The sequence below is a fragment of the Hemiscyllium ocellatum genome, chromosome 45 (genome assembly GCF_020745735.1).
Source record: "Hemiscyllium ocellatum isolate sHemOce1 chromosome 45, sHemOce1.pat.X.cur, whole genome shotgun sequence".
NCBI classification, from domain to species: domain Eukaryota; kingdom Metazoa; phylum Chordata; class Chondrichthyes; order Orectolobiformes; family Hemiscylliidae; genus Hemiscyllium; species Hemiscyllium ocellatum.
Genome location: NC_083445.1, coordinates 7668299 through 7683849, shown reverse-complemented (window position 1 = coordinate 7683849; position 15551 = coordinate 7668299). Strand labels below are relative to the sequence as shown.

General features: G+C 45.9%; 1 protein-coding gene across 3 annotated transcripts in view; it reads right to left on the bottom strand.

Moving 5' to 3' along the window:
- Positions 1-15551, bottom strand: part of notch3 (notch receptor 3) — a 406903-nt gene that overhangs the window by 17390 nt on the left and 373962 nt on the right. For all 3 annotated transcript variants that reach the window (XM_060854870.1, XM_060854872.1, XM_060854869.1), the window contains 10 exons: positions 13561-13762; positions 12970-13123; positions 11944-12128; positions 10438-10570; positions 9307-9558; positions 7467-7579; positions 5171-5715; positions 3647-4003; positions 3105-3253; positions 822-1038 (listed from right to left, as the gene is read on the bottom strand). In XM_060854870.1, the coding sequence (XP_060710853.1) occupies positions 822-1038; positions 3105-3253; positions 3647-4003; positions 5171-5715; positions 7467-7579; positions 9307-9558; positions 10438-10570; positions 11944-12128; positions 12970-13123; positions 13561-13762 (2307 nt within the window). The remainder of the gene's footprint in view (positions 1-821; positions 1039-3104; positions 3254-3646; positions 4004-5170; positions 5716-7466; positions 7580-9306; positions 9559-10437; positions 10571-11943; positions 12129-12969; positions 13124-13560; positions 13763-15551) is intronic.

Below are 15551 nucleotides of genomic sequence, written 5' to 3'. Positions count from 1 at the left end.
ACCCTGGGGAACTACTGCAGAAATGGCTTGGAGCTGAGGTGACTGACCTCCAATAACGCCACAAACCATTCTCCTTTGTGTCAACTATGACTCCAACCAGCACAGAGTGTTCCCATTGACTTCAGTATTGTTCAGGCTCTCTGACGCCACACTCAAAGGCGGGCTTGACATCAAAGGTAATTACGCTCAGCTCCCCTATGATATTACTCCTTCCTGTGTCCACTACACATCGAAATTGAGACTTAACACAATGTCAACTCTGACCTGATTTTTTTATGAACTTAAAATTGTGAATTTTTGATCTTAATATCTAAATCTCACGTATGAGACCATCTCACAGCCCCGACACTCAAAACACAAACTTAGGCAAACACGGATTCCCTACAGGTGTAGGTAGAGTCAGCTGGAAGCTTCTGAATAGCACCCTCCCCTAGTCTATCCCAGTAACCCCAGAGTTAGTAGCCAATTCACTTAACCCGTGCATGTTTGGACTGTGGGAGGGGACCAGGGCAACTGGCAGACACCCCTGCAGAGACTGGGAGATTGTGCAAACTCTACACAGAAGGTTATCCGAGTATAGAATTGAGTCTGGGTCTCTGGCACTGTAAGGCAGCAGTGCCAGCCACCATGCTGCCCCCATTGCTCACCACAAGATGTTGCAGTATTTCACTTTATCACCTTCTCTTTGTGATTTTCCCTTTGCACCTTTACCTGCAAGTCTCTGGAAGTAAAATAAGAATGCCTGGCTCAATCACAGTAAACACCCTCTGTGGTCATTTGGAGAAGTCGCACTAGCTAACAATCAACTCTCTCATCCTTACTTCATCCCCAGTGCGTCCTGCCCCACGGGCTCACGCCTGTTCTTGTTGCTGCTGTCCTTCTTAAGGGTGAAACCCTCTGGGAACCACAGCAAGCTCTGCTCCCTCTTACGTCTTGCCACCAGCACGCCGAGGATCAGAATGACGGTGAGAATCACAGCCGCAACAATCATTAATGGCAGCAGGTTCATGGGGGGCAGTGGTGGTGACAGGTGCTCACCTGGGATGGGGGAAAGTAGAAACACAAAAGAAGAGTTAGAGAGAAGGATGTAAAGCAAAATATTCATCACAGTACCAAGTTGGGTTAAAGAGGAAGGGGGTGAAAGGAGTCAAGATTGAGAGGGCCACTTAGCTCAATGCTTCCGATGATGCTACAAAGTGTCATTGTAAGGAAGCCAGTGATTTACGATGGCAGATTGCACTGATTAAACAAGGGTACATGCTGTCAACATCAGAGACAGGGCAATGCCATTAAAAATGGCCTTGGATTTCCATCTGTGCATGTACAGTCACTAGGTCACGAAACAAGCCCCTGTGCTCTCACTGAGAGGGTCACAGTAGAATAAGGGTTGGGAAGCAGTGGGCCGTGGACATAATAACTTTGACCATCACTTACACCACTCCAGAAGTTGTGGAGTTCTCAGCAGCTCCGCTGTTCGTTTTGCTGAACCAGCTTATTATCCTGGCTGTCTGCTGGTGGAGCACCATTGGGACCATCACTGTCACTTAGACTGTTACAGAACAGAGTCAGTGGGCTCCATATTTTTGGTGTAACTGATGGTAACCCTGGCTGTTTAAACAGTTGTTGAATAGTGGTGAGAAAGCATCATTCCAACGTGTGCAAGTACAGGTGGTGCTCCATCTCATTAGATTAGATTAGATTACTTACAGTGTGGAAACAGGCCCTTTGACCCAACAAGTCCACACCGACCCACCGAAACGCAACCCACCCATACCCCTACATTTACCCCTTACCTAACACTACGGGCAATTTAGCATGGCCAATTCACCTGACCCGCACATCTTTGGACTGTGGGAGGAAACCGGAGCACCCGGAGGAAACCCACGCAGACACGGGGAGAACGTGCAAACTCCACACAGTCAGTCGCCTGAGTCGGGAATTGAACCCGGGTCTCAGGTGCTGTGAGGCAGCAGTGCTAACCACTGTGCCACCGTGCCGCCCACGATCTCATGGTGGCATTGGCCATATACGTTCGCTCCTTAATAAAGTTATCATCCCTCTGCTTTCTTAACATGTAAACTCTGAAGACACTTAAAATTATGACTTTTAAACAAAGCTCTCGCTTCCCTATTCCAATGAGTGGCAGGGGCTCGATAATTCTATAAATTCAAGGCTGGGTTGGACAGATTTATGATCTATAAAGGAGTCCAAGATTCTGGGATCGGCAGGAAACTGGGGTTAAGGTGACATTCAGATCAGCTACGAACTTACTGGATGGATGAGCAAGCTGAAAGGGGCTGAATGACCTGCTCCTATGCTTGTAATCACCACTGTTTGGAGATGGTAATGCTAACACAGCTGAGAATGTGCACAATGATTTATAGTGAGGTAATTAGATTTGGAAGCAAAATTCTAGGGTTACTGAGTAACACAGCCACACATAAACAAAGGTCTTTGGTTATTAAACTCGACTAACCTTGACCAAGAGCACACAGTCCACAGGCTGGTAGGCAAAACAGGACATGAGAAAATTTTGGATTGATCAAGACTTAAAACCAAATATTAGCTGTCCTCAAAGAGGGCTGAGGTTTAGAAAGGCATCTGCAAATCTATTAAATTCACAAGCGGACTAAGAAGGAAATACAGAGAAACCTCTCGATTATCAGGATTATCTGGCAAGATCGCTCGGTCCCGATACTTGGCTAAACTGTGTTATCCGGTATTTGATTATCCCAACATTCGATTACCCAACAAAATACTCTCCGCCTGTGTCATTCGAATAATCGCGGTTCCTCTGAATGACTTCTTGGCTGGGTTTGAGGAGGCATTGAAAGAGTGAACGTGATGGCCTAATGATGTTTGGTTCTTTGAAAATGAAACAGGGCTTTAAGCAGCATTGGGTAAACAAGAGATGCAGAGGATTGTGATTTAGAAATACCATTGTATGGTGCTCTATTAATTGGACGTAGTGAAATCATTGAATTAACTTTGTTGTCCCAAGTACCAGCTACAACAATAGAAGTCCTGCTTAGATTTCCAATTGAAAATAATTCTTAAGTAGCAGTTTCATTTGTAATACAGTCATTAGAGAGTGAGGCACTTACTATTGACATCCTTGATGGGGTAGGGGAAGTGCAGGTTGCCCACTGCAGACAAAGCTCCAATGTAAGCAGCCGCACTTTCTGCTGTCGGGAAACATTCACCTGCTCCTTGGACACACAGGCGATTATCAATCTCCAGGTTCACCTTTGACCTGCCAAGAGAGAACACAATCTCAGGCTGTATCATGGGGCAGATCAAACTATCAGAGCCTCCCACTGACATACTGGCACTTGCTTCTCTCACTGCAATGTGCTTCTATATTGCTCGAGTCTGCATCCCCCCCTCTCTCCATCTGACTTCTCCACCCACTCTCCCTAGTTTTATCTCCCTTTAGTCTGCCTTACCTCTTGCCTGCTTCCTGCTCTCCCTCTTGTCAAACTGCTTCTCTTTCCCTCGCCCAATCGCTCCCCAATTTGCTCCATTTCTGTTCCTTTTAACGTCTGGGTAGAGCTCTTGTTCAGGGTCTGGGAGCCAGGATGTAGGGGGTGGAATCCAAGCTCCACCAATGGTAACAATCATGCAGTGGGATGCCGAAACCTCTTACCCAATGATTTCCTGTTCTTGTTCCAGTTCCCGGGGTATCCTGCCCAGTGCTGCGGAGCGCCTCTTGAGTTGGGAGCTGCTACCATAGTATGGGTAGATCATGGCCTGCCCATTGCTGTCAAGTTTAAAGCGCAGGGTGGCATGTAGGATTGAACCGAGTTTCTGCAGGAAGTTGGTGCTGCTCTTCAGCAGCTCAGCGGGTGGCAGCAGCACGATGACAATGAGGGTCCCTTCAGCCAGGCGCTCGGGCACATCAGGGGCACAGTCCAGGCCGTCCCAGCCACACTCCTCATTGTTGCAGCCCTGATCGCAGCGTTTGTCAGCATAGTGATCGGCGCAGTACTTCTCATACAGCGGACTGGCGTAAAAATAAGAACACAGATTAGTGACAACGTCTGGATGGTTATTTCTTCTCGTGGTCTGGTGAACAGACCTCCTGTGGCACTGTTTATGGATTGCACATCATTTTATAACGAACCTGCAAGAGTGTATGTGTCTGTGCGTGGGAATATGCATTTGATTTTGCGTGTGTATGCATACACGAGAGTGATCACTTGTGTTCCTAATTGCTTTCATTTGTGGGTAGGTGGGACAGTTCACAGCAAAGGGACAAAAGGAGAGACACTATGCCAGCAGTCAGCAACATGCAACTTATTAAAAACTTAAATGTGACTCCCAACCTTAATCCATCACATCCATTTCAGTGGCATGTAAATTGTTTGTTTAAACTTTTATTAACATTGCACTTGTGAGAAAGTATCATTCAACTATTTTGTTCCATTTGTTCAACTTTGGTCAATACGTTTAAAATGTTGTGGTACAAGCCTTTATGTTGTTCCTCATGTCTTTGGGCACTTGAGTAACAGCAGTGCAACATATTGTTGCATCTTTCACTCATCCTTTTTAAAAATGTTTTTGCTCATTATTAACGTTGCTGACATTTGAACAACTGAGGCAAGGAAATAAATATCCCAGGAAGGTAACAAGAACATATAGCTGGGAGACCAGGAGAAGAATAAACGAAGATTAACCTAAAAAAAGATAGGATATCACCACGTTATAGAGATGCTATGGTGCTTGAAAATATAGAATAGGAACTGGGTAAGCGTTCTAAGAGCAGAATGTAGCAGGACAAGAGCTAAACATTAAGAGCATTTAAACAGGGATCGGTTTCTGTGCAGGCCATGGAGCAGTGCCACATTCTACACACAACACAGAACATGACACTGCAATACAGGCCCTTCAGCCCTCAATGTTGTGCCGACCTGTGGAACCAATCTGAAGCCCATCTAAACTACACTATTCTATTTTCATCCATAGGTTTATCCAATGACCATTTGAATGGCCTTAAAGTTGGCGAGTCTACTGCTGTTGCAGGCCCTTACTATTCTCTGAGTAAAGAAACTACCTCTGACCTTTGAGTGAGTGAGTGAGTCAGCGGGTCATCCAAAGTTGCAGAGGAAAGGCCTCACCCCCTAAGCTAACAGCTAGTCGGTAGTGAGTACAGATCAGTGCCATGACTTACTTGCAGGTCTTCTCTTGGCTTTGGCAGTCAAAGTTGTCATACAGACACTCACGGCTGTTGCAGAACTCGTCACAGATGTTATTGTTGAAGTAACGCCAGCACTCCTGAACACTGCATTCCTTCCAGGGGTCGTCGACCGACAGCGAGCAGTCACCACCGTCCCACTGGCAGGCGGGTGTGTTGCAGTCCCGGTCACAGTAGCCATCACCCGCCCTGCTGTGGCACTCCTGGAGGGAGCAGGCTGCCTCCCTGGCAGGAGGGGTGTACCGCCTGAGCACCTCGCAATGCCTCCCGCCAAACTCCTTCAGGCACAGGCACTGGTAGAAAGGCAGCTGCCGGCTGGCCCTGCAGATGCCACCGTTGCGGCAAGGCCGACTGCTGCAGCCGTTGGCGTTGCTGTGGTTGGAGGTGGGAAGTTGGCAGGCTAGGCCTTGTGGGCAGGTACAGCGGGCTCCCAGCGGAGAATCAATGCACTCCTCACCATTGTGGCAGGTCAGCTCTCGGCAGGTTCGAATGCTGCGCTCGCAATTTGGCCCGGTGTAGCTCTGCAAGAGAAGTCAAGCGTGTATTAATCCTTTCACAAGTGAGTTCACGCTATAGAAATCAATCACTAAGCAACGCTCCAAATGACACCATTATTGTTTTGATGGACCTGTTCCCCGAATCCTAACTCACACTGCGTGCATAGGAAGGACCTGTTCTCCTTGACCGAGGAGCTCGTAACTGGGCAATAGGCTGAGAGATAAGAGGTAGGAGGTGTCGATGCCAGTATTTTTGAGCCGGCTGTTTGAAAGGATGGCTAGCAAAAGCTCCCATCACATTTGAACAGTAACTGATCGTGCACAGAAAGTGCCAAAAACTACAAGGCTTTGGACAAGAGGCAGAAAGTGGGGGTAAGGCTGGATGGTACCTTTTCACCCACGTGGACACAATGGGCCAAGTGGCCTCCTTCTGTGCTGTCAGTTTCAATGGCTCCACGTCTCCACCATCCCCAATGCTCACTGACCAACACTGGCTTGTGGTCAGGCAACAATTCCATTTCAAATTCTCACTTTGCTTCCCAAATCCCTACACCTCCTTATCTCTGTCACCTCCTCCAGGCTCATGACCTTCCAGGGATTCAGTGCTGCTCTCCTCCTGCTCTCTTGCTCAACCCAACGTTAGCTGCTCTGTTTGCACTGCTGTGGCTTCAGCTGCCTACATCTCTATCTCTTTCTCCTCCTTACTAATCCTCCAAAAAAAAACCTACATCTATGAGCAAATCTGTTGGTCACCTGTTCTAACGTCTCCTTGCATGGCTTAGTCTCAAAGTTTGTTTGAACACACACTTTGGACAGTTTCCTACATTGAATGTGCTATTTAAATAAAAATTGTTGTTGTTGTACTCTCAAGTCTTTTGATAATTCGGACAGGTGAAATCCCTCATGTGAGAAAGGGAAAAAGAGTTAACAGTTTGTGTCTGATATGACTCTTCTTCAGGTTCTAAAGAATTCATATTTGACTCGAACGTTAGCTCGATTTCCCTCTCCACAGATGCTGCCACAGATCTGCTGAGTTTCTCCAACATTTTCTGCTTTGATTTCAGATTTTGAGCACCTGCAGCATTTTGCTTTTACATAAGGACAATAAAAAGCAGCCTTGCCTGTGGCGCTCACATGTTGAGAATGATCAAAGGTGATAGATGTTCCTCAAGTGGAATAGAAATCCTCTCAAGTTTCTCCTGCTCCCTCACTCCACCAATATCCCCCTGTGTCTAAAAAGGAATAATGTGCAGGGTTAAAGGGAGGAGCTGGGAGACACAGAGTAAATTCCTCACTCGTGCAGCCAGCACAGATATGATGGGCTGAACAGCTTTCTTTTGGGTTGTAACAATTCCATGGTTATGTGGAGAGTCCGGGTTCCATTTTACCTCCCTGCCTTCTCAGAGCTGTGATGGTTTACTGGGTTCACAGAGGCTGGTTATCTTCTGTACCTTGTTCAAGTGGCCAGACTCTCTGTGGATGCAGTCAATTAGTTCTGCCAACCACTGGGTACGAGAGACATTTTCAGCTGACCCTTGCCCTGTCCTGGGCCAGCAACCAGAGCCGTAGCTACTAACCTGGAGCCGAAACTCCGCTAATTCCCTCTCCACCCCATTCTCAGGGACACTGAGGCTAATTTTAAGCTGAACTCCACGTCTCAGCAGAGAACGCTTCCAAATTGAGCAACTTAGGATAAAGAGGATTGGAAAAAATTGTTGAGACAAAAAAAATAAGCAAGCAAACAATCTTGGTGTGTTTGTTTTCCTGGCACTCACTGGTTGACACTTGCAGGTATAGCCAAGTGGTGTATTGACTGCAATTTTACAGTGACCTCCATTCTCACAGGGCTGAGATTCGCACATGTTGATGAAACTTTGGCACTGGCGACCTAGGGGAGAAGAGGGACAAAACCACAGGTTGAAGTGGAGCTGTCACAAAGTAAAGGGTTCTTGCTGAAGTTGAAGGACCGTGCATCGTGATTACTGTTTTGCACAGAAGCGTTCACATTTTAGGGTACGTCAACTCATACGGGGTCAGGCAAACAAGGATTTGCAAGAGTTTTCCACTATAGCACAAAATAAGAGAAATGCAAGAAAACTATGAGAGAGATAAAGAAACCATTCTCCAAGCAGAACATAACTATAAAGCAGAGCATTTGACCTTAATGACTGTAAGTTCAACTTAAAGTTCAACTCCATCAAACCAAATGGAGAGAAAAGAGAATTAATGTTTTGAGTCCAGTGACCTTTCTTCAGAACTTCAGACGAAGGGTAATTGAACTCGAAACATTAATGCTGTTTCTCTCTCTCTCTCTCCGTAGTTGCTGCCAGACTCGCTGAGTTTCTCCAGCATCTTCTGCTTTCTTTTTTCCCAGATTTGGAGCATCCACAGTTCTATGTTTTACTTCTTTAGAGCATGCCTGATGTAAAATTCACATCTGTGCATTACAAAACAACGACAGAGAGACTCTGGAGCAAGTGTAGAAAAGAGTTACAAAACATTACCAGAACCATGATGTCATAACTATCTGGAAAAACTGAGTAGGTTCTAGCTCCTTGTTCTAAAACAGAAAAGATGGAGAGGTAACTGGATAAAGCATTTAGAAATTATGCAGGGTTACATCGTTAGATCGAGAGGTATCTTTATTTGTGGGATGTTCAAAATTAGTGGTCAGAAATAGCTACTCACAAATCCAATTGGAAATTCAGAAGAAACTTTATCACTGAGTGATTAGACTGTGGTTTTTAGGGGAATAGTTGAGGTGAATGAACTCTATTGCAGTAAAATTTTGCATTATACTCAGTGTTTCAAGATGGCACCAGAGCATGGTGACATTTTACGTTTTGCACATGATAAAGCACTTTTCACTTTTTTTATACACATGTGACAATAAAGCTAAGTCTAGCATTAATGCATTTACGGGGAAGCTCACAACTGAAGGAGAAATAAAAAGAAAGTATATTTATGAAGTGGGGGGAGGTGATTAGAGTGGGACAGGGTTCATTTGCAGCGTAGACAGTGACATGGGTTGAACTGAATGGCCCAATTCTCCAGTGCACTGCTTTTTAAGAGAGTGGCCGTTTGCTGAACAACATACCCTTCCCCAGTCTTTACATTTCCAATTGACTTTATCATGTCCTTTAGAGAAGGACATTCGCGATCCTTATTGGTTTGGTCTACATGTGACTCCAGACTCATGGCAATGTGGATGCCTCTGAACTGCCCTTCTGAAATAGCCCTAGTGAGTCACTCGGTTCAAGGTCAACTAGAGGTGAGCAACCAGTGCTGCCTTTGCTGGCAATGTCTGCACCCCACAAACACAAAAAGAAATCTTCTTTTGAAGTCGAACAGAACTAGAGCCAGGACACCTGGCTGAATTCACAAGCATTGCGGTATTACAAGTAATTCAATACTTTTAATCTTCAAAGTGCAACCGAAAGGACATCAGTAACTATTAGAAAGAAAAAAGAACGTTAGCTTAAAAATCAAATTTGGATTGCAATGTTAAGGGAAAATAAGTAAGTAAACAGGAGAGAGAGAACAGTAGCAAGTGTGTTTGGTTAGCTAATGGCAGTGATGATCATCTTAAGGCAGTACTGTTTTAGGGTCACTGACCTGCGAAGCCAGGTTTGCACACACACTGGTAATCATTAGGCAGCTGGACACAGTCGATGGTGGTCTTTGGATTACAAGGTTTTGATAGGCACTCGTTAATGTCACCTTCACACCGGTCACCAGTGAATCCTGGAGGGCAGTTACAGGTATAGCCTCCAATTCTATCCACGCACGTCCCATTATTCATACACTTGGGCACTTTTATACCAGAAGAGGGACCACAGTCATCTTCATTAATTTCACAAAGTACACCTGCAAAAGTCAATTCCAAGCAATCAACAAAAGCCAAAGCACCACAGAAGAATCAATAGGAACAAATTACTGCCGATGCTGGAATCTGGACTGGGAACAACACATGCTGGAGATCACAGCGGGTCAGGCAGCATCTGTGGCAAAAGAGTAAGCTTAACATTTCAAGTCTAGATGATTCTTCATCAGAGCTCTTGATGAAGACCCTTCTAGACTCAAAACGTTAGCTTGCGCTCTCTCCTGCCTGACCTGCTGGGATCTCCAGCATTTGTTGCTCGCAGAAGAATCAATGAGGAGAAGGAAAAGGGAGAGGTGAGTTGACTGGGATTAAGGCCAAAATGCACACTAGCTTATGACTACCCTATTGTATAACCTTTACACATAACCCAAGGAAATGAGTGACAAGAACTGCCTAGGATTTGCATTTACTTACCCTAAGTCATGGACACTGACTTTCCTTGCTAGCATCTAAAGTTCCCAACTGACAATGAATGTTCACGTGGGCACTAATAAAATGAGACTGCAATTGTAAAGTGTATACTCCATCCTGACCTGCCAGTTCACTCCCAGAGACGGGCAGATGGGTGGGTGTGGGTGCGGAACATGGAAGGGGCATGAAATTCAAGCCATGGTGTGATCAGCTTCGATACATTGAGCAGCGACTCGATTTGGTTCTGTTACCGCTCAGCAAAAGGCAGTTCAAAGATTCCGAGAGCTGGATGGTGCTAAACAGAAGCAAGGTGAGTACAGATTCTGAGGCCAAATGAATGACATCCAATTACAATCCTCGACAAGCACACTAACATTGGGACAACCAATGCAAATCCTGCTCTTGCTCTTTGTTGACAGAACGGTTTGGAATGGGAACCCAAGCTCACTCACCCAAGGTTCCTGGTGGACAGGAGCAGATGTAGCGGCCAATCAGGTCAAGGCATGTTCCTCCATTCTGGCATGGGTTTGACTCACACTCATTCACCTCCAGCTTGCAGGTTTTCCCCTTGTAGCCTGGCATGCACTGATGAAAAAAAGAGGTCAAAGTTCAATTCATCACTTGACATGATAAACACAAACTTTATAGTTTGATGTTTCCTTCCACATGTTCCTGCTAGTATGCCAGCTGAAATTAGTATAACATTAGCAGCCCAAACACAGTGCCAGGGTGGAACTGCCACTTTCCAATGACAACGTGTGAATGGCCTAATGATTCCCCACAGATAACTGACAGGGACAGTGGTTAGTCTGTCAACTTCAGCAGAGTAGATAAAGTACACCTTAGGGACTGGGATAGCTTGGTGCTGTTAGAATGAACTCAGGAAAAAGTTCTTGCAATTAGGAAGCAGCTTAGAGTTGGAGTCAAGAGTAAGTTACAGAGAAATCTGTGCTCTCTGTTTTGCTACTCGTGGTGCTCTGTGGGGTGTTCCGAGTGGATTACCATGTTTATATATGTTAATTCTACAGCTTGTAAAGAAATTGTACATTTTTTTGCTGGTGGTATTAGTGCTCTGATGTGCATATTGAGGCACGTTTGTTGGCTCAAAACTGTGGAATCTTGTGGCTTTATTCTCTCAGTAAGAACACTAGATCTGTTGTGGTTGTGTTCGCCGAGCTGGGAATTTGTGTTGCAGACGTTTTGTCCCCTGTCTAGGTGACATCCTCAGTGCTTGGGAGCCTCCTGTGAAGCCCTTCTGTTGATATTTCCTCCGGCATTTATAGTGGTTTGTCTCTGCCGCTTCCGGTTGTCAGTTCCAGCTGTCCGCTGCAGTGGCCGGTATATTGGGTCCAGGTCGATGTGCTGATTGATTGAATCAGCACAATTAGTGCTCCCTTTATAATTTGGTGATCTCTTTCTGGATCGTAACGTAAAGTTGCTGATCTGACCTGGGATCATAACAGAATGAACTTTCCACCTGATGCTAATTGAGTGTCAAGGACCCATGACCTCAGCGAGATGATATTCTTCACTCACACATACCGACATGAGTCTTACCACAAAGTGAGGACCAGGAGATCAGTGATTTTAATCAATCTTCATTGGGGTGAGGTATACAAACGATATATTCGCGCTTCATGTGTGAAAAGAACTTTTGCGACCAGCAATTCACAAAGACCAGTCGGAAATACGAGGTTTTCTTTTCAGCTGTCGCAAGTGGCTCGGATCTGGAATACAATACCTGAGACGTGGACATGGATCTTCCAGCTTTCAAAAGGGTTTTTGGATTATTATTTAAGAAGAAATCTGACAGCTTCAGGGAAAAAGGCTGGGGAGCAGAGTTTGCTGAGTAGCTGCAAGAGAGCTAGTACAAACACAATGGGCTGAGAGGCCTCCTTCTGCGCTGTTACCATTCCAAGGAGAGTTAGTACTGCACTGGGCTTAAACTTTTTCCTCACCTCACACACATAGTCTCCAATGAAGCTCCTGCAGGTGGCGCTACTGTGACACGGGTTGGAGGCGCAGTGGTCAATCTCATTCTCACAGTAGCTGCCCGTGTAACTCTTGGGGCAGATGCAATGATGTGCATTTCCTACGCTGAAACACGAACCTCCGTGATGGCAAAGCTGAGTTAGAGGCACTCCTTGTGCAAAAGAACAAAAAGAGACATGAAAACACACTTTGACATAACAGCAGCCAGTATCTGTTTACGCATCTGCTCTTTTTTTTTTAAAATCACACCAAATCTACAGGATTAGCTGTTTGTCGAGGACAGGGGGACCGAACATGGTGATTTAGTGGAGACAGTGGGACTGTTTTTTGTGTGATGATTTGGAATGCTGAGTGCTGGAACTGGAGTACTTTCTCACTTCCACGTCAGCATTTCAATTATATTTTAGAATCCCTACAGTGTGGAAACAGGCCCTTCGGCCCAACAAGTCTACACCGACCCTCCGAGGAGTAACCCACCCACACCCATCTCCCCACATTTATCCCTGATCAATGCACCTAACACTACGGGCGATTCACTTGACCTGCACGTCCTTTGGATTGGGGGAGGAAACCAGAGAACCCGGAGGAAACCCACACAGACACAGGGAGAATGTGCAAACTCTGCACAGACAGACAGTCACCCGAGGCTGGAATCGAACCCAGGTCCGTGGCGCTGTGAGGCAGCAGTGCTAACCATTGAGCCACCATGCTACCCCTAGGGGAATTACACACACACGCAGGTCAGAAATAGAGGAGCAGTAGTTGGATTGCGGTTCCTCCCATGCTAATAGGTTGAGGAAATATTTCCAATTTCCACACCAGTCATTTGCCTGGCTCCATCAGCCGTAAATACTAATGGAGGAGGCTTGAAGGGCTTAATGGCCGATTCCTGCTCCTATTTCCTATGTCTCTTTAAGGTAATCCAGGCACAATGCAAGGTCCATGCGCTGCACGTCACATCAGAGCAGCAACTCACATTCTGCAGCTCCTACCTCTCTGTGCTGCAGCCACTTCGCATGACACATTGGGGATGTCACAGTAACGTCCGGCCCACCCGCTCGCACACTCACAGGTAAAGGATGCTCTTTTTGGACGACACCGCCCACCATTCTTGCACGGGGACTTGCTGCACCAGTCTGTGCTGATCTAAAACAGGGAAGGTAACAGACCGTTAGCAACACCGTTTCTGCTGCTTGGATTTCCCAGCTCTCCGTGGCGGCACATGCAAAACTCTCGGGGCTCTGCACCTTGTGACCAAAAAGAGATGGACAGGGAAACATCAGCCCAAGAGAATCCAACACCTCCTTCCAGACGGTATAGCTGGTTCTGACAAGGGCTCACCAGGTTCAAAATGTGAACTGATTCTCTCTCTCTCTCTCCACAGATGCTGCCAGACCTGCTGAGTTTCTCCAGCACTTTGTAAAGGTGTTAGGAGACACACACAGAGACAATACGTGCAGGCAGATTGTGGTTAAATGTGTACAGTTTGCACCGTGGTTAATGGGAGAGGGTGCCCAGAGATTGGGAACCTTGCCCGAGAAAAGGAAGGAGGAGGAATGATATAGCAATGAAAGAATCCTCACCTGACATCGGTCACCTGTGTACCCATGGGGGCAAGTACACCTGTAGGACTCTAACCCATCGATACACACCCCACCATTCAGACATGGCTGTGAGTTACACTCATCAATATCATACTGGCAATTGGAACCAGTGAAACCAGAACGGCAATGACAGCTGTACTGGTTAATGCCATCTATACAGGTGCCTCCATTGAAACAGGAGCTGGAAGAGAAAGGAAAACACTTTGGTTTTGAAGCCGTACCGCCTCGATTCACACTCTTTCTTGCGTGGAGGTTCTGCCGGAATGTCCCAGTCACAGCCCCCGGTATACGGGCACAGATTGCGGGCAGTCCTCATTTAATCGCCAATAATTCCAGAACAGCTCATGACAAGTTGCCTCCCAAAGTGGGGGTGGGGCCTCAGGTGGGTTTGTTGGCTGAAGGTTTGAGAGCTGCAGCTCTGAAACAGCAATGGGTTCCATGCAGCTTTGACCCAGTTGCAACCACAATGCTCCAGCTCTCACAGACCACGAGTCCAGCACTCTCAGTTCTTACCCAAGGGTCGCCACAATTTTGAAGTCTTGATACAGGGTCACAGTGGGGAAAAATTTTGTTCCTGTTATAACAGTTATGAAAATGTTACAAGCCGAAACCGAGGTGTAGCACTGTCAATGGTCAGCATTGTAGGACTGAGAAAAATGCACTTAGTGAATCTGAGCCACAGTTACACAATTATTTCTTATTGCTCTCTTCTGCTGGGAAGAGCATTAGGGAAGCAAGCAAAGTAACTTGGGGTGTGATATTCTCACAGCTGAAATAAGGAGGAAAGACTTCCATTTCTTTACAGCCAGTGAAGGACTTTTGATATGCAGCCACTGTTGTGATATAATAAAAGGAGTGGACATTTTACACAAAACAGGCTCACAACAAAATTAATGACAAAGTAATCTAATGTTGGTTGAGAGATAAGTATTGCCCTGAGAACTCTATGCTATTTTTCCATTAGTGCTGTGGGCTGTTTTACAGACCAAGTCAGACAGGGCTCACAGTTTAACGTCTCAACCAAAAATGATACCCTCTGCTACTGCAGCACTGCCACAGAACAGTCAGCCTGAATTAAGTCCTTGGAGTGGGCCTTTAGCTTCACTAGTTGAGGGGTTTGTTTTATGAAGGAAGATTGAGAAGTTCGTATCAATACTCTCGAGAGTTCAGAAGAATGAAAGGAGATCTAATTGAGGTATGTATAACGGTAAAAAGAATTTACAAAGTAGATGTAGAGAGGATGTTTCCTCCATGTGGGGCGGTTGAGAACAAGAGGTCATTGTTTTGAGCTGGGGGCTAGCAGGTTTAAAACAGAGATGAGGAGATGGGAAGTGTCATGAATCGGTCAAATTCACTATCCCAGAGTGTTGCAGATGCCAGGACATTAAAAAATATGAGGAGGAGATGGACAGCTTTTTAATTAGTAATGGGTTGAAAGGTTATGGGGATTGTATCACATGGCAGAACAGGCTCAAGGGGATGAATGGCAGATTCCTGCTCTTTGTTCTGATGTTCTTAAACCCACATCCTCTTGGCTCAGAGGTGAAGAGTGTTATTAACATTCATTGCCTGGGCATTTGGTACATGGGTGAAGCTAACTAAAGAGCTGCTGGTGCTCATGAAAATACACCCAAATATGAGACTGGACACTCAAAAGGATCAACAAAGTGAGGGGAGGAGGAAAGGGGACATCAATACCATAAACCCATTTAACTGATAGAATAGTAAAAATTAAGCCTTGCAGAGTTTCCGTTAAGAAAAGGAAATCTATTCAGATGACCTGACGTTGCAAGTGAGCTTTTATTAGTCATTCACTGACAGAGTGGGCCATAGCGGTGCTGATTATTCATTTAACAGCCACAGTAAGAGATATACACACACACACACACACACACACACACACACACACACCTCTCGGCAGCAGGTGCTGGCACTGTGCCAGGGTTCAATTAGAGTGCTCAATGGGTCAA